Consider the following 21,962-nt stretch of genomic DNA (forward strand, 5'->3'; position numbering starts at 1 on the left):
AATGCTTTGAGACATGCAGAGTCTGGATTGATCGATAAATTTTTAGAATTTTGTAACGTTTTTTTTAGACATTTTTTAAACATTTTGTGAACATTTTTATGACTTTTTTCTTAGTCACACAGAAAAAAAACCTGTTTTCAAGTTGTCCTAAGTTACATCTAACAATCACGTATCAAAATTTGTTTAAGAATTGTCCAAAAAATGTTGAAAATGACTTATTTAGAACGAAATTTAACCAACTCGAATAATAACTTCGTCTTGTGTGACTGATAAAAAAAGTCATAAAATTGTTCGAGAAAAGTTAAAAAAATGTTCGTAATTGTTTCACGTTTTGATGTTACAAGCTGTGAACATTTTTTAACAATTTTTTTTATACTAGGAAGTAATGATTTAATAAGATTTGGTTTGTATCCATTGTTACGTACAGATAGAATTCGAAAATCAGATAAGTGAATAACTTCGATTATTTTTCAACAGTACATTCAAAAATATTAAGTAATTTTCTATTATTTTTTGTGAAAGTTGTCACAAAAATTCAAAACCTTTATTTAAAAAAGTAGTTCCCATATAATTATATCAAAAGAAAGTGAAAAATTATTGAAAAAATGAAATTTACTACAATCATCAAAATAAACTGATCAAAATAGTAACACTTGTTTTTCACCTTGTCAGACAGGAAACAATTTTATTTCACTTGTCAAAGTTTCTTAAGTCATTATTATTAAAATTATTCATATAATTTATTCACATCATGTATTTTTTACCTCTGAATATTATGATAATGATAACACATTTTTAATTTTGACCTTAAGAAATTATTTTTCTTAACTAAGACATCTTTCAATTATTCACGTTAAATATCATTAACAATATTACAATTATTCAATTATAAAAACAACTGTCTATTGTATCAATTTTCATTCGCTATTTTCAGTATTTTTAGAACAAAAATGTCAATTGTAAAACAATCTTACTTCTCAATGATACCACTTATATGTATTTCATGTATTTAATCACCATTTTGTTGAATAAATCATGATCATGATTATTTGATAAAAATTTACTCATATAACCTTAATCTTTAGATCACCATCATTTTGGACACTTAATTTATTGCGATATCAAATAATATCCCGAATCAGAATAATGAACCTATATGAGCCTACATGAACCTACATGAGCCTACAGAATAATTTTCAATTGTTGTGATTGATATTATTCAATTTATAAATTGAATTTTTAAGTTTTTTTATCAATAAATTTTTAGTTACTATTTAAATTTATTTGTATTGTACTATTTAATATTGGTATAAGTGTATTTTGCGAGGTTATATTGATCAATCGACCCTCACGGTTTTGGAAATGCCGTAAAGATTCGGTATTTATACGATATAAATGCTGTATTTTTACCGTAATACTTCAGTTATTTTAGCCAGTTTTTTTGTCGAATTATTATGAAAAAATTACGAAATAAATTCAGAATATTTATGGCAATACAATAGAAAAGTTACGGTATATTTACAGCATTTAAACCGTAAATATACCGCATATTTACTGTATATCTGCGGCATTATTGCAGCAAAAAACCGGAAAAGAAGATCCCTACTTTCTATTACCGGCAAAATACCAAAAATATGCTGCTTTACTACTATTATTCAATAGCTTGAAATTTTTTTTTATAATATTATAAATTATCGTGAATTATTTTCAAGAGGTTGATAAACTAATTTCTCGATTGTTATTATTATTAATAATTTTTTTTAGTCTAGACCGGGATTCGAACTCGGATCATTTAGTTACGCGCCGAAGGCTCTACCAGTTGAGCTATCAGAGACACTATCCATATCTAAATACTCAGTCACCTAATAAGACTCACCGAGTAATAAACACAGCCGTCCATCTTACGGTAGAAAGCATTATATCTTTAATTATATCAGTATAAACGCGGCAAAATTATAGTATATATTTGGTATTTTTACCGTAGAAATACGATTTTATTATTTTAAAATTACAGTTATATTATAGTTAATACATAGATTTTTTACGGTAAAAGTTCTAGAGTTTTACAGTAATTTCATAGTATTATTTCTGAACTTTGCAGCAAAAGTACGGTAGAAATGCTGCATAACTATAGTAAAAAAACTGGCCAAAATGACCACAGAAATACCGTATTATTTCAGAATTATAACGGTAAATTTACAGTAAACGCATTAATACCGAAAATTTACGGTATTTGAAAAACCGCGAGGGGAAACAATTAAAGATAAAAATATCGATCGAAACAATTAAAAACTGTCCTTTAGGCTCATGTAGGTTCATGTAGACTTATGTAGGTTCATTATTCTGACTCGGGATCTTAATGTTTATTCAATTTCTTATACGTCTTCTTTCTGTAGTGTCTCAATGTAGCGTAAATTTATTATTTTTTTTCTTTATCAAAAATGTCAACTCAGAGATTATATTATTGTATATCTGTATTGCATCGTCATTCATACAAGCATGCACAATAATAATATTTTATAGAAGTTCATGCAGAGAATATTTACCTTCTCTTTCAGCTACTACCTGTATATAGATTTAAAACAATTAGCTCTACAATTTAAAATGTTTCAAAATACTACAAAGTGATGTATAATTACAATCAGTAATTAGTAATTACTTACAAAAAAAAGTAACTAAGATAAAAAAAAAATGTTAAATGTTACTGACTAAAAGTTTTTTTCAAATACATTTTGCGTGTACTCTACCATAAGTAGTACATAGCACATTATCTCGGAGCAGTAACAGGTGGATCACTAATGTATAAAGAGTTAGAGTAAATAATGTCTTGACAGTTAACTACTGGCGTAGTAATTTAATATTTGAAATAAAAAGGAAATTAGTGTTGCCGCAATAGCGAGAATCATACCATACGTGTACGACTATAACTGTAGCCATATAACCAAAGGCATATAACTAAAACTTACTTGTAACTTATAAACTATAATTATCAATGAACAAATGCTAATTTTTTCAATGAATATTATAATAAAGATTTAATTATTCCTTGCTATAATGTTTTCGTTATGTTACACATTAATGATACAGAGAAAAAATTTTAATTTATCTAAATATTTTTAAAGCAAAACTTTTATGTTACTTTTTAGCCGGAATTGTTAATTAGAATATTTTATCAAGAATTAATAAAAGAAATTCTGATAAAGTCAAAAAATTACATTTTTTAGATTTTGTTCTTTTAAAAAATTTTAATTTTTTAAATTACTATTTTCTATAAGAATTTTTTACTATTATTATTGGATTAATTAAATAAAACGATCATTATTAAAAATTTGCTACTAACAAATGAATTATAACAAAAAAAAATTTGGAAAAAGATTTCACATTTAGACATTGTAAAAAACTATAAATACAAATTTTATCAAAAATGACTTCATTTTTCGTGTTAGTGTTTGGGAAAATGTTGGAGTCAATTAAAATAATAAAAACTAAATATTGAGCTTTTTAATATGTTCAATTCTGAATTTATGCATGATTTCTACATATATAAGTGTAATATAATCTAAGTCTTGTGGAAGCTACAAGTATAAATAGGTGTATATGTAAGATTAATATGAATAAATTCAGACTGTATGGTAGTCAGCTATTACGAAATACTCGTTTGGTTTGACCGACTTTACACGGGAATACTGAGTGTAGCTTCTCAGGTGAAGAATCATAAAATACGTTTAACAATTCTACCCAAACTTATATGAAGTAATTAAAAATGTTCCGTGAATTACAAATAGAACGCATGCGAAGATGTAAATATCTACCGTGTGATTGAATCGCTTACACCATATCATTTGTTGTTTACATCCTACTTTGTCGCACACCATATTTGATATTTAACCGTACTACCTTAGTTCAAATAAATACGAATTTAAAACAATGAGTCTTCCTTTAATTTCATATTCTTGTGATAATTGCTTATAAATAATATGAAAATAGTTAATTACGATGTGCGTAAATGTTCTATGAATCTAAATAATAAAAATTAAATTGAAAATTATTTATTCTAAATATAAATAAAAAGAACGATCATCTTCAAAATTTTAATTTGTTCCTGGGAAAAATGGTTTCAAAATTCTTATTCAACGTCTGAGTTCAACCAACCGTTCCAGTCTCTTCAGCTATCTTATTGAAGAAAGAGCCTGTAGATATAACTTTATTATATTACTTATCTTTACAGAATAAATAAATTTTGTTACTTTCGATATAATCGGCAACTTGACAGTGCTGCCAATGTGTAAAGAAAAATAGTAACTTAATTTAGCAACGATTGATAAAAAATTGATCGATGATAAATATTAACTGATGACTGAAAACTTTCGTTTTATTTATACAAGATGACGTTACTGTCATCCATAAATTGTCGGTAAGAACGATTTATTATTTTTATAATATTCTTTACACACTATTATTTTTCTAAATATTTTTTACATCTAACATTAAATATAATTTTTGTATATTAGTACATTAGTACATACATTGATTTTATTTTCATACCTGCTACATCAATAATTGTTAAATGAATTTTAAGATTAAAGAATATTATTGTTGTAAATTTATGCTGGCAGAAGTACATCTAATGAATATTTGGAAAATATTTTTTCCGAGTATTTTTTCAATAAATCAGCGATAGTATCTGCGATTCCTGGTTTAATATCCTCAGTAATGGTTTTCCAATTGTCTTTTAAAAATAAATTCATGCCTGACGATAATGCCTGATCACCGTTAAATAAGTTATCCAAATGTATGCTAGCGTTTCCTACATCAAAATCTATCAAGACATCACGAACTCGAAAGTAGGTATTGTTATCAATACTATTTTGATAGCGTTCCCCCTGAATCATTACGTCAGCAGTGATTTCACTGAAGTTTCCCGTCAATTGGCCTTCTCCCTTGATTGCTATCATCAAAATCTTCCCATTAATTTTATAGTCTGAAGTCATTGAAAATTCAGGAAAGAAGATTTCTAATTGAATTTGATCCTTTTTCAGATTAACACTGCGATTATGGAAAATTAAACGATTAAAATAATTATTTACACGTCGGAAATTTTTTTTTAGCTCTGAATTTTTTATTAATAAGTTATTTAAAAATTATAAATGATCTCAATTAAAAGAATTTCATATTTTTTACAATATATAGTCATATGTTATTATAACTCGATTAATTTAGGCATTAAATTTTAAGTTACTAATGAAATTTTGACTAGAATTTTAAAATATTTTGTTGGTTGAAAAAATTAAGTTTTATGGCCTAAAAAATTTTGTTGCTTATTCAAAAATTATGAATTTCAAATAAAAAACCTCAGTATTGACATTAAAAGAAAATTTGTGTTGATTAAAAAATATCCTTTTAATTAAGAGTTGGAAAGTTTTGATTGAAAGTGAAAAAGATAAGTTGATTAAAGGAAAAATATTTGCATTCAAGATTCAAAAATTTGAGAAAATTTTATGGTTTTTCTTCGATCATCATCTTCAGTTGATAATTTTTTTTCCAATATGATATCATGATAAAAATGAAAACTTTATGTATAAAAAATCACAGATATAAAAAAATCACCTATACATACTCCATTAGTTACAAAATTATAAATAATTTAAAAATTATTACTTGATTTTTTTTAGCACAAAATTTGTTGCTCCTTTGATTACAACATTTTCATTACTAGATGTAATTGCAACTGTTCCCCCTGATCGATGCATATTAAGTTTTTGAATTTTTAATGGTTCACAAGGTGGAACATCGAATTCCGGAATTCCACCTGATAAGTATGGCTTTAGAGCTTCAACACTTTGGTTCACACATTCGTTCAGACGCAGATCGTTGTGATGACATATTTTCAAGAACGATGCTTCAAAAAAGAAAAATAAAAAATATTTTCAATTGTGCATCAACGTTATTTTTCATTCGCAGTAATATTATTCTGATTTGTTTTATAATTTTTTTTTTTTTTTTTTTTTTTATTAATTTGTTCAAAGTCGCATAAACTACTAAGGTCATGAGCGACTACGGTAGGGGGTAAACTTTTGAGATTGGAACTCTTTTTATTTTTTGGGCTGAGCAGAATAATATACTTAAATATTGAAAATATTCATTGGTGTACGCTGGACTCGAACCCGGTCCAATGCTTTGGTAAGCAAGGGCCGGATGCGATAGGGCTACTGCGCGCCTGTTTTATAATTAAAAAATTAAAACTTCGAATTTTTTAATAAGCAATTTAAAAATACAGAAAAAACTCACATCAATTTAATATTTATGACATTAATTCTTGAAATGATATTTCCAAAATATAATTTTAAACCTCTTCATATTGAGTGGTTCATTAATAATGAACAAAATTAAATGTTTATCGAAAATTTAAATAAATATAATGATTTTTCGTATTTTTTTGTATTTTACATGCAAAAAAAAAATACTTTAATGAGAAATTTAAAAATTTCATTAAATTTTTATGATTTTTGCAAAGCGAATAAATTTTTACTACAATAAAAAAAATTTTTGGTAATTATTTACAAGTGGGGTCAACCCCATTTTGCCCTATGTTTGGCCATAGAAATTTTTTTTTTTTTTTTTTTTTTGATCAAATTGATCAATTTTTTTTTTTAATTGTTCGTTTTTTATGTATTTTTCAAAAAAAAAAAAAAAATTTATTACAATCAAAAAAAAAATAAAATAGAAATTTTATCCAAAAACATAAAAGCCAATATTTTTTCCAACTTTCAAATGCAAAAAAACTATTGAAATCTTTATTTTTTCCTTTCACGGTATTTTTTATCATAAATGGAGCGTAAAAATAAGCCAAATCAAAAAAAAAAATTTTTAACTGTTAATTTTTCACTTAGTTATGGCCTAAAAAGAGGTTGACCCCACTTGCAAATAATTACTATTATTTTAATTGTTATTAATTAGCGATCTCTACTATTTAGATCGTCACAAATGAATGTACAAAACACTTTAGATTGCAATAACATTGACAGTATAATAAGTTGAAGGTAACATAGAATCTCAACAGATTTAGAAAAAAAAAACTTATTCCTTATTGAAAATAGAAATTCGATTTATATCTTTTCTTGTTTTCTTTAGTGTAAGAATTTTAATTACGAACATCTAAAAGCTTTTATAAATAAAAGTCCCATTAAACGCATTATTGAATTCTTATAAGAATACCAAAAAGTAAAAAAATCTTTATTAGTACACTAACAAAAAAATTATTTCTAAAAGCTTGAAACCGAAATTGAGAGTAAAATTTTAAAGATATGAAAATAAAATTTCAGTTGAAATGTGAAATTTAAAATATCGTGAATTAACTAAACCTTTTTTTACTCAATTTTTTACAGTAAATTTATGAAAACGTTTACAGAATACAGATTATCATCTTGAATATACTTGTCATAAAAAAATATTATTGCAAAATGACATTATCTGATCACCTGATCAGCATATTACTCCGGCGGCAAAAATATAATTTATTTGAAAATAGACTCGTTGCCTAGATTCTTCATCGAGGACTCTGACTCACAAGTCCATTTTGTGTTAATACACTGATCGAAGGATACATCTCCAAGTTTCGTTTAATTTTTAAACCAAAATCAAATAATAAAATAATAGAAAAACAAAACTCACGAATTTCTGTAGCACATCGACTTATCGACAACAGAGCCAAAAAAATAAGTAACTTACAATAAGACATCTTAATTGAAACTAAATTTATCGTCAAGTTTCAGACATAAAAACTCTGACATGAAACGATAAATACATGCCAAATGCGTTATTTAACTATCACGAGTAATTTGCTGACAATTATTTATAATTTCTCAACCTCAGCACTCAGATATACCAATGAAAGCCAAAACATTTCCGTAATAATTATAAACTATAACTTATAACAATGCATTAAACGATAAAATAAGTTTTTTTTTTATTTTTTCCTTAAACAACAAAATCATCAAAAATTCACAAGCCGTAGTTTTAGTTATAGCCGATTTATCATGTTGATGTTATGTAAATTGCATGATTGTAATCATTGATATGATAGTTTTACTTGTAAGTGTAAGGTCACAACGAAAACCTTGCCCTCTATTACTTTAGCACTTTAATAGAAAATAAAGAGATACTAAATAGTTTAAGATCCAAACATACTCACTATAATTTATAATAGTAGTCCGTGGCCCAGATTTCTACCCTCTTTTATCCTCAGATCATCTATAAAACCACATGTGTCCACTATCAGCTTACAGTCTTCATCTCGATTATCCAATCGACAAACTTAAGTTATTTTCTTTATAATTATGATTTATATTCCTTAATTTTCATGTGCTTTGTGATTTCGGGCGTTCTAACGATACTTTTTATAATCGCCGTAATTCTCCTAATTGTTTACCAACCGATATTTGTTTGGAAAACCAAAGACACTGAATTTCATAATTAGTTTTGATAAAAAAATCACAAACATGAGATTAATTGTACTATACTTACTGATCGCCTTGATCAGCAAAGCTAGCTGTGCTACTAGTTTGCTGGAAATGTCTCAAAACCTTTGGTCAAAATTTCTCAATGGTGGACTAGTTAATATCGGGCCGTTAGACCCACTGCGGATTCCCATGGTAAAAGTTGATCAGTCTCAAAATAAAACAAATTATCGAATAATTTTAAAAAACATTGAAATTACTGGTCTCAATCAATCAACACTGGAAAGTATTCACATCGGAAAAGGAAGTGTTAAGTCTAATTTGAGTGAATATGAAGCTGGGTATGTCAGCTATTCCGATCGCAATGTTATCGATTCAATTAGGTATCGATTCCATACAGTAGTGAAAGAGCCTAAAACTCAGGATAGTGAAGAGCTGAGAGTTCAACCAATAGAAACCTTTGAGGAATCCGAAAGTGAAAATCGGTATGCTAATGATCAATCTCAAAGAAGATATAACAATCAACAAAGTCAACAGAGGTACACTAATGGTGAGCAAAGATTTAACAACGATCAACAAAGTCAACAGAGGTCCACTAAAGGTCAGCAAAGATTTAACAACGATCAACAAAATCAACAGAGATATAGTAATAATCAACAAAATCAACAAAGATATACCATCAACAATCAGGAAAGATTTAATAATCAGCAAAATCAACAGAGGTATAATGATGAACGATTCACTAATCAGCATCATCAACAAAATTCTGAACAACAACCGCAAGGAACTCAAGGATCTCAATATCAAGAAGGATTCGATAATAGAAGATCTCAAAGTAATAGTGATCGGTACAACAATAATTATCGTGGGAATCAACAACATCGATATCAAAGTCGTCCACAAGAAAATGTAAGGCCAAAAGAATCACAATCACATGGCAGAGATCAGGAGCTGTATTTAGTTTACGCTCAAAGTCAGACTAATTATGAGAACCAAAGAAGAGAACAAAAAAATCAAGACCCTAGGGTTCATCAGCCTCAAAGTTTTGTAACTGAATCAAGTGTTGAAACCCAAAAACCATTTACGAACAAAGGAAGCCCAACGCGTTTTTCTCTAAACTTAAGAGCTCGTCCTCCGTGTGTGCATGAAGAAAAAGACGCTGAAACCTTTAATGTTAAAGACAGGAACGGGGAGTCTCAACGACTTGAAAATCAGCCTGGATATGTCGATATCGTGTATGCTGACCAAAATAGTAACAAAGAACGTCACTTCGGTAACTTGAGGATCGAACCGAAAAAAGACAGAATTGTTTATCGGCTCTCAGACTTGATGAAGGTAAAATTAATTAACACTCTCTAATAAAATTAAAAATAATTTGTTATTTTTTATTGATCGTTTAATTAATGCAATTGATTTTAATTTGACAGGATCTGGACAGTCATCGTAAATTTATCATCCACAACTTCACAGAAAGTGAATTATTGCTAAAAAGAAATGATGGAGTGAGAACTGCTGAAGAGTCAAAAAGGATAAAAGATTTAATTCGGTATGCTAAAGATTTTCAAGAGGAACAAGGTTACTTTGAGGAAGGCATGGAGATAACTTATCATTTTGGCAATGAAACTGAACCTAAAGTGTTTGATGGAAAGAGGACGAAGCGTGCTCATGAAGATGAAAATGAAGTAAGTATTAATTAATTGTAATATATATGATTTTAATTATCATTATAAACTTAAATATGTTATTTTTTACAATTAAGGATGACATTATCCACGTGATCATGAAAATTCATGCTCCCTTAATAAAAGTAAAGTCTGGTTATGTCCTTATGGGATCTGTTGGAAAGCAGGTTTTGCGAGGCGATGGAGTACTTAATGCGCAATTCAGTAAGTTCTATTTATACAAACTATTAATTAAATAATTTGATAAATAACAAAATGTGGTAAGTAAATTTATTTATAAAGTCGGATGTTATTAATTAATTAAATACATTGATGTAAATTAGCGGACGTAACTGGAGAGTTTACCGTGGAATTGAAGAAGACTGGAAATACGACGATGATTGTGCGTGCAGCGAGGGCAAGGCTTCAAGCCAATAGCAAGAATGTCACTTTTCAGGGTATGGACGAGAACGGACCAGTTGAAGAAATTTTAACTCAAGGTAGATAGATATATATATATATATATATCTGAGTATTAACAATGTTGATTTAAAAGTCTATCTTCCATTCGTCACGGCATTGCGCACATTGCGCTGCGATCAGTGAAATTCCTTCGATGAAAGTATCCGGACGATTTTGTTTCATAGAGTTACGATATTGACATCTTGGGAATATTATCGAAGAGCAATTAATGGTTTTATTGGTGAAGCTATCACTTTCTTTAGTTACGCTTAACAACCTCCAATCTTTACTCCAATACCTCAACTTGTTTAATTTACAAATACATTTATTTATTTATTATAATCAAATCATGAAATCACTTTCTTGTTAATTTGAAATTATGGTTTTAATATGGTAACATTTTAAAGATGAGCGTTACTGCTAATGCGCTACTTCAACACGCAAGTGAATTAAAATAGTGATTCCTGTAATTGTTACGTAATTGATTGCACAGTAATAACTAATCCGCGATAAATGCTAATATTTAATACTGATCCATTTAAATGATATAATACCACATAATTATAATTGTTTATCAATTAAAAATACGTAATTCTTATTGCAAGTATTTAAAATTTATAAATCGTTGTTGTATTATAGAGTTGTGGTTGATGATATTGGAGACGTGTAATTAAATGTAAACTCTACACACAATTCGTGGCTACCGCATGTTACAAGTATCGTTATTGAGTATCTGAAAAAAAATTTTCTTTCTTTTTGCAATAAAAACATATTTTAAATGCTGATTGCTTTAACGAAAAAATTTGGAAAAATTGTAAAACGTGAGTTGATATTAACTATCAGCAATAAAGAATTTTTTATGAAAGTTTTTAATGCTAATGGTCAAAGCTTGCCATGAGATAAATCAAAATATTGAATTTTTTTTTTGTTTGCTTTATTTTTTTTTTTAATTTTATCAACTCACGTTTTAATGATTTTATTTTTTAAAAGAAAAATATGATTCTTAAACCACAATATTTTTTGCTGAATCTAGGCTACAAAATTTTATTTTAAATTAAAAACTTTTTTTTTATTAAATTCACACAGAAAAAACAAAATTACTAACGTGATTTCTTTAAAAATATAGTATCATAAAAAATCAATAGTTTAATCATTTTAATAATTTAATCAAATCTATGATTAAATGAAGCGTGTGCAAATGTTTAACTTTCCGCTAAGGAAATTGAAATATTTTTCTTTAGGTTTTTAATTGGAAATACAAATTTATTTCACTTCATTATAAAATTGATCAACTATTGGTTAATATTTTTCAAACTTTTATTGATAGAGACGTACATCTATGAATCAATGTTCCGATATGGACTCATATAAGAAAATAATATTTACATTGAAATATAAATTATTTAGCAATTACATTTGTTATTTCCGATTGCAGGTTTATTGGCTGCCGAAGCGGTTGCTGCGATGTTAGCCGACGATCTTGCTACAAAAGCACTTAATGACACCGTTACTGATGCTATAATTTACAAAATGTATAAAGAATTACCAAATAATTCATAACTATAGTTTACTAATTATTATTTAACTTTAAATATTATTGTATTTATCTTAATAAACATTGTAATTTATTTATTAATTTATTTGTAAACCAGAAATTATTTATAGAAGCTCAATAAAGTTATTTATCCTGATATGACATTTTAAAAAAATTAATTGTCTTCGGAAGATACCTAAAATAAGAGGTCAACAATATTTTAATGTTTATTACACTGACGACTATTAATTACGTAATGTATTATTTACGAGTCCTTGAAAGCTATAGATTTGGTTGACGATTAAAATAATGATTTGTTGATTCACCGGGATGGATATTAAATAAAAAATAGTAAATTGACAACAGAAAGATAATGGGAAAGATTCATACACAATACAGCAGTAGATGCAGATAATTTAATGAATTACAATAAATAGATGTAGCGTTGAGTATATGAGAAGAGCGGGGGTGGTATTATACATCATTTCATTAGCGGAAAAAAATGTTTAAGGAAGGGTCAGGATTTATACGGCCCTGACTGATTTAAAAGCATGCATTCTACCGTGATAAGTTTGCAATTGCAAAAAAAAGAAGGGGTATTACCGGAGAAAGTTCACTTACTTTATATATAGTCGCACGTAGAGTACATCGTGTGCATTTTCAATAACGCTCTCGCTAATTATAATCATACCGGCCCAACAAGTACCAACTCAAATTGTGTTTTTTTAGAGCGTGTTTTTTTTTTTTTTTTTTTTAATTTCTTTATCATATTTTTTATTATTGAATTGGCTTATAAATATTATGATGTTATTTAATTACTTTTTTTTGTTTTTTTTCGTTATACATGCCGATAAAGTGCTTGCAGAGTTACGTAAGTTGCTGACTTTATTTTTTTAACTGATAGATTTATTAATTATCGCTTGACATATTTTAAATTGAAAATTGGAATTTTTTTAATTTTACGAAGAAATGAAAAATAATTTTTTTTTTTCTGAACGTACTGATAAAAAGTTTTTTATAACAGACTTCAGTCGCTATAAAATATTCCAAGTAACGAAAAAGTCGTGATACTCTTATGATGTTTTTACTGATTCCTAGCATCGCACATTTGGTATAGATTTATTAAAAATTCTGTATCAATCATAGTTGTTTGAAAGAATCAAACTTTTCTGACCACTAAATCCACATTTCTTACTCAAACATTCTGATTTATTTTCTCAAACCAGCAAATTTTGATGTATTGAAAACAGATCCATCGGAAATTTGATGGGTTTGAAAGACTAATTTTAAAATGTTAACTAGGATTTGGAAATTACTCGATTTTAGAAAGTAAATAATTCTTACTGTCATTTTTGCTTCATTGAAGGATAAAATGAACTTATTTTTTTATAGAAATTGTATCAAGACAGATTTGTAGTATTTTAATTTTTCACATAACATATCAAGAAAATGAAATAAAATTTTTTGTCAAATATAAATAGTAATTTCAAGCAGCACTACAAAAAATTATCGACTTGTTAAATTTAGGTTAAAAATTACTTACACATTGGTGCATCATTGCCTAAAAAAAATTAATTTAATTCAAGAAAGCCTTTTTAGAGAGTTTCATCGTCATGAATCAAGTAGAAAAATTCTTCCCTAAGAAATTTTCGTTGGCTTTAATAAATGTTAGACTACTTAAAAATTTTTGGTCTTGATTCAAGATAATTAAGCTCAAGAAAATCATTATCTTGGTTCAAGAACTTTTTTCTTGAATCGAGTTTTTTTTTTTTTTTTTTTTTTTTCAAGTGTAGTAAATAATATATAATATAAAATACTAACGTTGAATCATTCAATTATTTGAATATATTTTCGTTGAAAATTGATTTCTGTACTATATTTGAAAGAATTCTACCTATTTATAAGTAGATATCTAGCAAAAAAGATCAATAAATAAAAATTAAGTATCAGTCAGTTACAGATTCTACAAGTCCGAGTTTTCAGTTGTCAATTAATAAGTCAAGAGATTTCTTTTCCACAATAAATTTTTTCTATCATATAAAATCAGGTTGTCAATGATTTTAATTATTCATAAATCAATTATTTATGCGAGTAAACCGATCTTTCACTTTTGCAAATCTATATATAAAAAGCTCAACGACTTAGTTACGTTAATATACAGTTTCACTTTCTAACCAAAGTACACTTTCAACTTCAGATTTATTGTCGTTAGTTAAACGACAATGAGAAATTATATAAAGTTAAAAATGTTACATCTAAATAATTATACGAATTTACATACTGGTATTACCGTAGAAAACTTTTATACGTAATGATAATAATGTTATATTATATGGATAATCACTATCATTATCAAATTAATTCTATACAGTCATAAGATTTTTTTTTTATTTTTTATCAGCTTCCATGCTTTAAATCTTCTTTCGCTCATTCTACTCATTCACTATTTTTACATTTTGATACAAAATATCTTAAATTTTCTGCGTTTTTTATATTTTCAATTATTTATCGCTTTTAAATGATTAAATAAATTACTCGATGGAATAATTATCATTAAAAAATCTTTGTTTGTTAGCACCCGGAGTAACACCATGCTCACCATCGGAATCACCGGATGCGTATGATAGCTGTGTCCTTCAACAATTAATGATTCTTACACCACAGCTAGTTAAAGGAATACCTTCATTAAAATTACCACCTCTGGATCCACTATCTTTGCCATCGCTAATCGTTGACCGCAATCTCGACGCCATTAGAGTCAAAGCTAATTTATCAAGTGTAAGAGTCTATGGTGCCAGTAATTATGAGATCGACGAACTCAGAGCGAAGCCCAATGACTTGTCGGTGTTTTTGAGACTTCGTATTCCTTATATTCACGTTAAAGGAAATTATGAAGTCAAGGGTAATCTTTTATTAATATCACTCAATGGCAATGGAGCTTTTAAAGGCAATTTTAGTAAGTATTTTAATCTATAAAGAATATAAAACGAGAACTTAATTTTTTTTTTATTTTTAAAAATGAATTGGTAAATATTTACAAGTGAGGTCAACCATTTTCATTTTCATTTTTTTGAGCGGAATTTCTATTTGATTTTATTAATATATTTTTTTTTGGAAAAATACATAAAAAAATGAACAATTTAAAAAAAAAAAAAAAAAGGTTGATTATCACAATTTTAACAAATTTTCAAAAAAATTTATAAATTGTGATATTCAACTTTTTTTTTTTTTTTAAATTGTTCATTTTTTTATGTATTTAAAAAAAATATATGTATCAAAAAAAGATAAAATAGAAATTTTATCCAAAAACATGAGAGCCAAAATTTTTTCCAACTTTTGAAGGCAAAAAAGCTATCGAAATCTCGATTTTTTTTCTTTCACGACATTTTTTATCATAAATGCGCCGTAAAAACAAGCAGAATAAAAAAAAATTTGAAAATGTTAATTTTTCACCTAGTTATGGCCCAAAATTGGGTTGACCTCTCTTGTAAATAACTACTGATGAAACTGTTTATTAACTTCAATTAGTAAATTTTTTTTTTTCCTATTGTAAAAATTTCTTTTAAAAAAAGAAAATTTAATTTTTAATCTATTGATAAATATTTAAAGAAACATTTATTAAAAAATTGAAAATTTCAGCAAACACCCAAGTTCGCGTAAGTGCTCAAGGTAAAGAAGTTGTCGACAAAAATCAAGTAACAAGAATCGAGCTCAGTAAACTATCAACAAAATTACGAATCGGTGGTGGGAATATAAAATTAAAAACACCACCTACTCAAGTTCGCGCAGGTATGAACAAAAAATACTATTTTTTATATTACATAAAAATTAATAATCAATTTTATTATATACAATGTATTTTTTATGTGGTTAATTAACAGCGGACGCCGCAACATCATTCTTTAATTCAAATCCAAGACTTGTATTGGACATAATAAATCCAATTATCGAAGAAACAGCAGCATCTATTGGTAAAGCATTAGCTGCAAGAGCACTTGGTGCTTTGACCAAGGATGAAATTTTACCGTGATTTATTTTTTAATTTTTTTTCTTCTTTATATTTTTTTCGTCTTAATATTTGATGACTCATGTCATCATACTTTTAACCGTGATAATGGTGACCATCATAATATTTCTTGAAAAGTATTCTTCAAGTTTACATTACCAGAAAAAAATTAAATATCAATTTCTTCGACTAAGTATGTAAATAATAATATTTATAATTCTCTTAATCGTCCGGGAATAATTCGCTGTATTTGAAAGAGTTGGTTATTTTATTAGCGACGTCTGTGAATAAATCTGAAAGAGCCGACTCCAAAACAGGCTTTAACTCGTCTATTAACAAATTACTGTTTGCATTGAGTATTTGATTGCTGGCTGGACCTGCGAGAATTTTATTGCATTATATTATTACATTTATTACATTATATTATTTTATACCATTATATTCATTATCATTAAAGTACTTATAAGAATGAGAGGAACGAAGACGAAATAAATTCTGCAAAATTATTAAGTCACAATTTTATTATGAAAATGCAGAAGTGATATATGCTATATCTACTACGATATTATTAATATCATATAGATATAGCACATATCTACTTACTGAGATTATTATTTAAAAATTTTGTGTGAATTGAGATCATTTTTTCGAGTATTTTTTGCAATGAAATCATTAATTTTATCCATGTTTTTATCAACTGCAATAAAAACGACAAATCTAAACCGGATAAATCAGTGATGTAATAGTGGATAATTAACAAAATCAACTTCTATTAGTTTCCTAAAATCCAATGTGAAGCAATACAGAAAACGCAAAAAAAAAAAATTTCGAAAATCCAAGAAAAATTTTTTATAAAGTGTTTTAGAAAATTGAAATTTTTTAATAATTTAGAGCAGAAAGTATTTAAATTATCACTTTTTTTTTTATTTAAAAATAATTATTTGTTCATTTTCACTTGAATTAATAGTATTATCTTCAGATAGATGAAATCATATATAAATATATTTTTTTAATCAATTTTTTCTCATATCATAGTATAAAACAATCACGTATATGTTTAACAGTGAATAAGTACATATATATATATGACTACAAAATCGATAAAAAATTATATACAAGATAAACATAATTTCATCTTTGAATAATTGAATGACAATTATTTTTTTCAACTCAAGTAAAAATAACAGCTATCACAGAATATAGAATTTTATATGAATATTTCAAGCTCGAAATTATATCAATTTGCATATAAAATATAAAAAATAATCTATAATTGTCTGATTGACTTGGCGAGAAAATAGTCTGATTGTAGTGATTATCCATCAATGAGATAAAATTACCACGACCTACTTAGGTGATTTAAAAAAATTCATTCGTTCTCTTTATAATCAAAAGCAAGCAAAACTACAATTACCGCGAAGACTATAATTAAATTAAAAACTAAAAAAACATCGAAGATCTCAATGTATTTCACAGTATGGGACGTAATGAAATAATGTGAGTTAATAATTTTATTGATTATACGTCTGTTTGATAATAATGTATTAATTCACTTCTCCAAAAAATTGCTTATAATTAATAACAATAATTATATTTATGTATATCGAATCAATAGTTGTATCAATTAATTTAACTTAATAAAAAATTTAAATAATTCAAATCTTTTACCTGAGACATTAATATTTTTTGTACGATAAAAATGAATTATAATATAATACAATCGTTGTATAAAAAATTGTCACAAAATATCAGATAGAGATGATAAAAATCAAGGATTCATTTTATAATGTTAACAATTAATTTACAATATGATTTTTTTTATGTTTTCAATCGAAATTAAAATAAAAAATTAAATTTTTACAAAGATACTTACCAAGTATAGGATCGCCACCAAAAAGATTTGAAAGATAGATATCAGCTTTTCCAATTTTAATTGCAATTTTCATTTTCTCAAAATTGAGGTACACGTCATCGTTTTTGATAATTTTTTCTGCGTGAAGTACTATATCAGAATCATAACCAGCTATAAAAACATGAAATAAACAATTAGTTGATCATTAAGTGGAAATTTGGGTGAAAAATATTCTATGGGTTACTTACTAAAATTTCCGGTAATGTCGCCGTTTCCTGAAAGTCTAAGCAATAAAAGCCGTGCATTTATTCCATACTTGCCGCGGAAACTGAGCAACCCGAAACTGACTTTGAATGTGAAAGTAACGTCGTCAACGTCGGCTTTAAATTCTCGTATTTTAAATGTAGAAGGACCTTTTACCTTAAATTCATCATCCATATTATTTATTAGTAAGGATTCTAAATGATGAAGATAGCTGGCCAATGCCAACAAGTCTACAACAAGGTTCAAGTCTTTCAGACTGGCTGACATTTGAACTACAATTCGGTATTCAGAACGAATAATGTATGCATTTTTTCCCCTAAACTCATACTAATTTTTCAATAACGCTGACGTACAATGAAAAATTTTAATTTTTCAATTTTATACATGATAAATTATTATAATTTCACCGTGTTTTAAACTCACATAACGGGTTTATTAAGTTAACATAGAGAATATTAATAAAATGTATATAAAACAACTTTGATGTTGTTTCAGAACAATAAGGAAAAATCTTATTCCCGTTTACAAAAAGATACTTGAATATTTTTTTTTATAGAATTTGTTTATCCCTGAATTAGTTGAAATAGAATTTATTTCTAAATTAAAACTAGTATTAAAGAAAGAAATGGATTAGATTTTCATAGATTTGAATTATTTTAAATGACATTGAAAAAAAGATTGATGAAAGTCCATTTTCAAGTGAAGTCAATTAGTGTACTTGTTATTAAAAAATAATAAATGTTTTTTCACTTTCATATGAATCAATATGCGGTATCGATTATTATCAATAATCAAAATTTACCGTTAGTCTTTATTTTGTTCTGCAAAAATGATATCAACTATGGTGAACTAGTCTTGTAATAATAATTAAACAGAAACTTTGATTATTATAATACAAAGTTAATTTATTCATATGTAGTGTATATTTCACAAAAAACGAATAGCCAAAAATATTTTAATCATCCTTGAAAAGAGGTTTTGACTTTTATTATAGAAAAAATTCACATTTAACATAGCCATTAATTTTAAACAACATATTATCACAATTGACCTTTATTATTTTTTATACAAGGTTCATTATTATTTCTCTTTTTATCAATTTAATCAATTTATAACGATGAAGGAAATTTTTTTAATCCATCCGATCAAATTAAGCTGAAAAGCTTGATTTAAAATCAAATTATACCGACCAGAATAGAAAAATATGAGATTATAGGCAAATACAAAAATAAATATTTACTAGAATTTTAAAAAAAATTTTACGTCTGAAAAACGATGCCTTTTTTGATTCCACGCATTACATCAGTAATATAAATATATTATGTTTATTACCTGAATATTAGTAAGATTGATATCAAGTCTAGCACCTTCCGGTCCTCGGAGAAGACGAACATGTTTTAAAACTAAAGGTTCAATAGCTGGTGCATCGAGCTCGGGTATCCCGTTAGATAGTTTGCTCCTCAATTCTTCAATAGAATTCAATATACACTTATTAATATCCGGATCTCTTTTTTTGCACGTTTTAATATATGGAGCTAAAAGAAAAATAGACCAAGATAGAATCTTAATTTTTTAACTACCTGAAATTAACAATTTAAATTGGACTATTGACTTTTAATTAAAAAACTTACGCAGTACTGCGAATACTGGATTTATTATGATTGTCATAAAACTGAAATAAAATAAATGGAAATGGACAAAAAACAAAGATGAACATAATAAATTATGAAATACTTAATTGTGTATAAGTTATAAAGTATAGTTTACGTCATAGAAATTGAGGAAATGCTGTAATTAATTATACGTTAAAAACTAACTAACTATTGCAAAATGCTGCAATTCATAAAATGAAATATATTATTATTGATAATTCATCTTGTAATCATCTTTAATTAAAATAAAATAAATACATTCTCTTCGATTTTTTGGATTGTGTAGATCTCAATAAATTTAAAAATCAAAACAAAATGACTAGCAATAAAAAACAATTAAAATAATGTTAATATCTCATCAATTAAATCTTTTCATTATGATCACGAAAATTTCGAATTTATTCTCTCCACAAACTATTCCATCACTTTAAGAATATTAATGATCAACGAATAGTAACAATAACCCGTGACGACTATCCGAATTATTTTAAGGTCGTATATGACGTATTATTTAATTACCAATTCAAATTAACATTAGTGATATTTCTTAATTTAAGTATTAATTAATGATAATAAAATTAATAAAAATAAAATATATTTATTTGTTAACAATATAAATAAAAAAAATAAATAAAAAATGACATAATGTCATACCACACACGGAGAATAAGAGCGACCATGATGTTTTCGTTGCGATTAGACAAACACGATTGAAGTAAAATATTGTGTTATACACCGATAAGTGTTAACGCTGGTAAAAGTGATGAGATGGAATTCGCAAAAGTTACCCGGTTGAAGCCTGAAATTTATTGCACTATTGCATTCGGCCAGGTTGATTACCTCGTGCTACTTGACAACCATTGGTCGTAGCTTAGCCCCCGACTCCAGCAATGGGGTAATACTGCCGCTAAAACGCAACATAGTGAATGTAGTAATGTAATGTACTAATGTGGTTGACTGTTAGAACAACCCGCCCGGCAGTTTGGAGTTTTATTTTATTTTATTTATGCTTCTTACGATATAATACTATTGCAGACTCTTGCTTTCGGTTGGGCCTACTTTCAGCTATTATTTTCTACGAAACACATTTTTTTTACAACATTCATTTCAAATCTTTTAACTTCATTTTTGTCAATAGACTAATTCAAATTTTTTCTTATTACTTTTTATCTTTATTTTTTTAATTTTAAATTGTCTAATGAAGATAGTAAATTTTTTATGAAAATTAAAAAATTTTTTCACAAGACATTATTTAGAATTGAGCAAGAAATTAAAAATTTTTTTTTTGTATTATCACTTGACTTTCATGAGAATAGTTAATTGTGCCGACTACAATGAAAGATGCATGACATTAGAGAGTTACTTGTCTTTAATATAATGTAAAAATTTAAAACGACAGTGATGTAAAAGTTTTATCAAGAACAGCCTTTAATTTTCTACTTATAAAAATCTGTAGTAAATTCAGAAAAAAAAAAATTATGTGCTAAAAATATTACTTGCAAGATTTAGAACTTCCTCGGTTAACAAAAAATTTGAAATGGGTTGGTCATAAACAAACTGTCTATCTATATTGTATTATTATATAGATATACAATTGCATTTTACGACCTCTTTTGAATCTTTTTAAATTCTTTTTCAAAGGGTTTGATTCTGAATAAGAAATTAATAATACAAATAAATTTTAGTTAATTTATTCAATTCAAAGATTCACAAACCCAAATGTAAATGTATGACTGTCATCATCAAATGGAAATAAAATTGGAACATTACAAAAAAAATTATTGCTTTTAACAAGAATCAATTACGACAATAATTATTACAAAATATAATCTATGAAAATAAATCAGAATAACAAAAAAAAATTTTAAAACGCTTTGTCATAAAAAATAAATTATTCATTTATTTAAAACTAACATTGTTATATAACATGAAATTTAAGATCACAATATGTCTGCTACGTATTTCAAAAATTGTAATTTATCATTTGGATTACATTTTTTAGTCATATATTATAGTCATGATAGATACTAGTTAATAGTTATCAACACAATAATATAAAGAATCTATAGAAATAT

At 26.6% G+C, this 21,962-nt stretch overlaps 4 protein-coding genes across 5 annotated transcripts in view; 2 read left to right on the forward strand and 2 right to left on the reverse strand.

Annotated features, from left to right (window-relative positions):
- The window catches only part of LOC123268042, a 66,963-nt gene extending 50,693 nt beyond the window's left edge, over positions 1-16,270 (forward strand). The window contains exons 1-4 of one of the 2 annotated variants that reach the window (XM_044732926.1): positions 12,746-12,984; positions 14,689-15,069; positions 15,753-15,902; positions 15,995-16,270. In XM_044732926.1, coding sequence (XP_044588861.1) covers positions 12,915-12,984; positions 14,689-15,069; positions 15,753-15,902; positions 15,995-16,143 — 750 coding nt within the window. In that variant the 5' untranslated portion in view covers positions 12,746-12,914 and the 3' untranslated portion in view covers positions 16,144-16,270. Of the gene's footprint in view, positions 1-12,745; positions 12,985-14,688; positions 15,070-15,752; positions 15,903-15,994 lie in introns of those variants that run through there. The other variant, XM_044732931.1, reaches the window with a different exon arrangement.
- On the reverse strand, positions 4,518-7,802 carry LOC123268053 (protein takeout-like). Its single transcript, XM_044732939.1, has 3 exons — positions 7,672-7,802; positions 5,659-5,899; positions 4,518-5,046 (listed from the first exon to the last, which is right to left on the reverse strand). The coding sequence occupies exons 1-3, from the start codon at positions 7,736-7,738 to the stop codon at positions 4,605-4,607; spliced, it is 750 nt and encodes a 249-aa protein (XP_044588874.1). The 5' UTR covers positions 7,739-7,802; the 3' UTR covers positions 4,518-4,604.
- On the forward strand, positions 8,299-12,215 carry LOC123268004. The gene is made up of 6 exons (XM_044732890.1): positions 8,299-9,006; positions 9,058-9,791; positions 9,884-10,138; positions 10,216-10,342; positions 10,462-10,617; positions 12,015-12,215. Exons 1-6 carry the CDS (start codon positions 8,499-8,501, stop codon positions 12,137-12,139), a joined length of 1,905 nt encoding a protein of 634 aa, XP_044588825.1. The 5' UTR covers positions 8,299-8,498; the 3' UTR covers positions 12,140-12,215.
- Positions 16,271-16,326: 56 nt separating the features above from the next.
- LOC123268062 lies at positions 16,327-20,903 on the reverse strand. The gene is made up of 6 exons (XM_044732947.1): positions 20,542-20,903; positions 19,867-19,907; positions 19,568-19,770; positions 18,220-18,391; positions 17,993-18,142; positions 16,327-16,496 (listed from the first exon to the last, which is right to left on the reverse strand). The coding sequence occupies exons 1-6, from the start codon at positions 20,565-20,567 to the stop codon at positions 16,342-16,344; spliced, it is 747 nt and encodes a 248-aa protein (XP_044588882.1). The 5' UTR covers positions 20,568-20,903; the 3' UTR covers positions 16,327-16,341.
- Between the last annotated feature and the right edge of the window lie 1,059 nt (positions 20,904-21,962).

The sequence above is a fragment of the Cotesia glomerata genome, linkage group LG1 (assembly GCF_020080835.1).
Source record: "Cotesia glomerata isolate CgM1 linkage group LG1, MPM_Cglom_v2.3, whole genome shotgun sequence".
Lineage (NCBI taxonomy): Eukaryota > Metazoa > Arthropoda > Insecta > Hymenoptera > Braconidae > Cotesia > Cotesia glomerata.

What these genes read in the sequence shown, in the direction of transcription:
- LOC123268004 (XM_044732890.1), top strand. Translation starts at nt 8,499, where the DNA reads ATGAGATTAATTGTACTATACTTACTGATCGCCTTGATCAGCAAAGCT. An exon ending in CTCATGAAGATGAAAATGAA is followed by an intron (nt 10,139 to 10,215) that starts GTAAGTATTAAT and finishes TTTACAATTAAG; the next exon opens with GATGACATTATCCACGTGAT. An exon ending in AGTACTTAATGCGCAATTCA is followed by an intron (nt 10,343 to 10,461) that starts GTAAGTTCTATT and finishes GATGTAAATTAG; the next exon opens with CGGACGTAACTGGAGAGTTT.
- LOC123268053 (XM_044732939.1), bottom strand. Translation starts at nt 7,738, where the DNA reads ATGTCTTATTGTAAGTTACTTATTTTTTTGGCTCTGTTGTCGATAAGT. An exon ending in TCGATGTGCTACAGAAATTC is followed by an intron (nt 5,900 to 7,671) that starts GTGAGTTTTGTT and finishes TCTTTTTTGAAG; the next exon opens with CATCGTTCTTGAAAATATGT. An exon ending in TTTGTGCTAAAAAAAATCAA is followed by an intron (nt 5,047 to 5,658) that starts GTAATAATTTTT and finishes CCATAATCGCAG; the next exon opens with TGTTAATCTGAAAAAGGATC.
- LOC123268062 (XM_044732947.1), bottom strand. Translation starts at nt 20,567, where the DNA reads ATGGTCGCTCTTATTCTCCGTGTGTG. An exon ending in GCTCTTATTCTCCGTGTGTG is followed by an intron (nt 19,908 to 20,541) that starts GTATGACATTAT and finishes ATTTTATTTCAG; the next exon opens with TTTTATGACAATCATAATAA. An exon ending in TGGTGGCGATCCTATACTTG is followed by an intron (nt 16,497 to 17,992) that starts GTAAGTATCTTT and finishes AAATTCTCGCAG; the next exon opens with GTCCAGCCAGCAATCAAATA.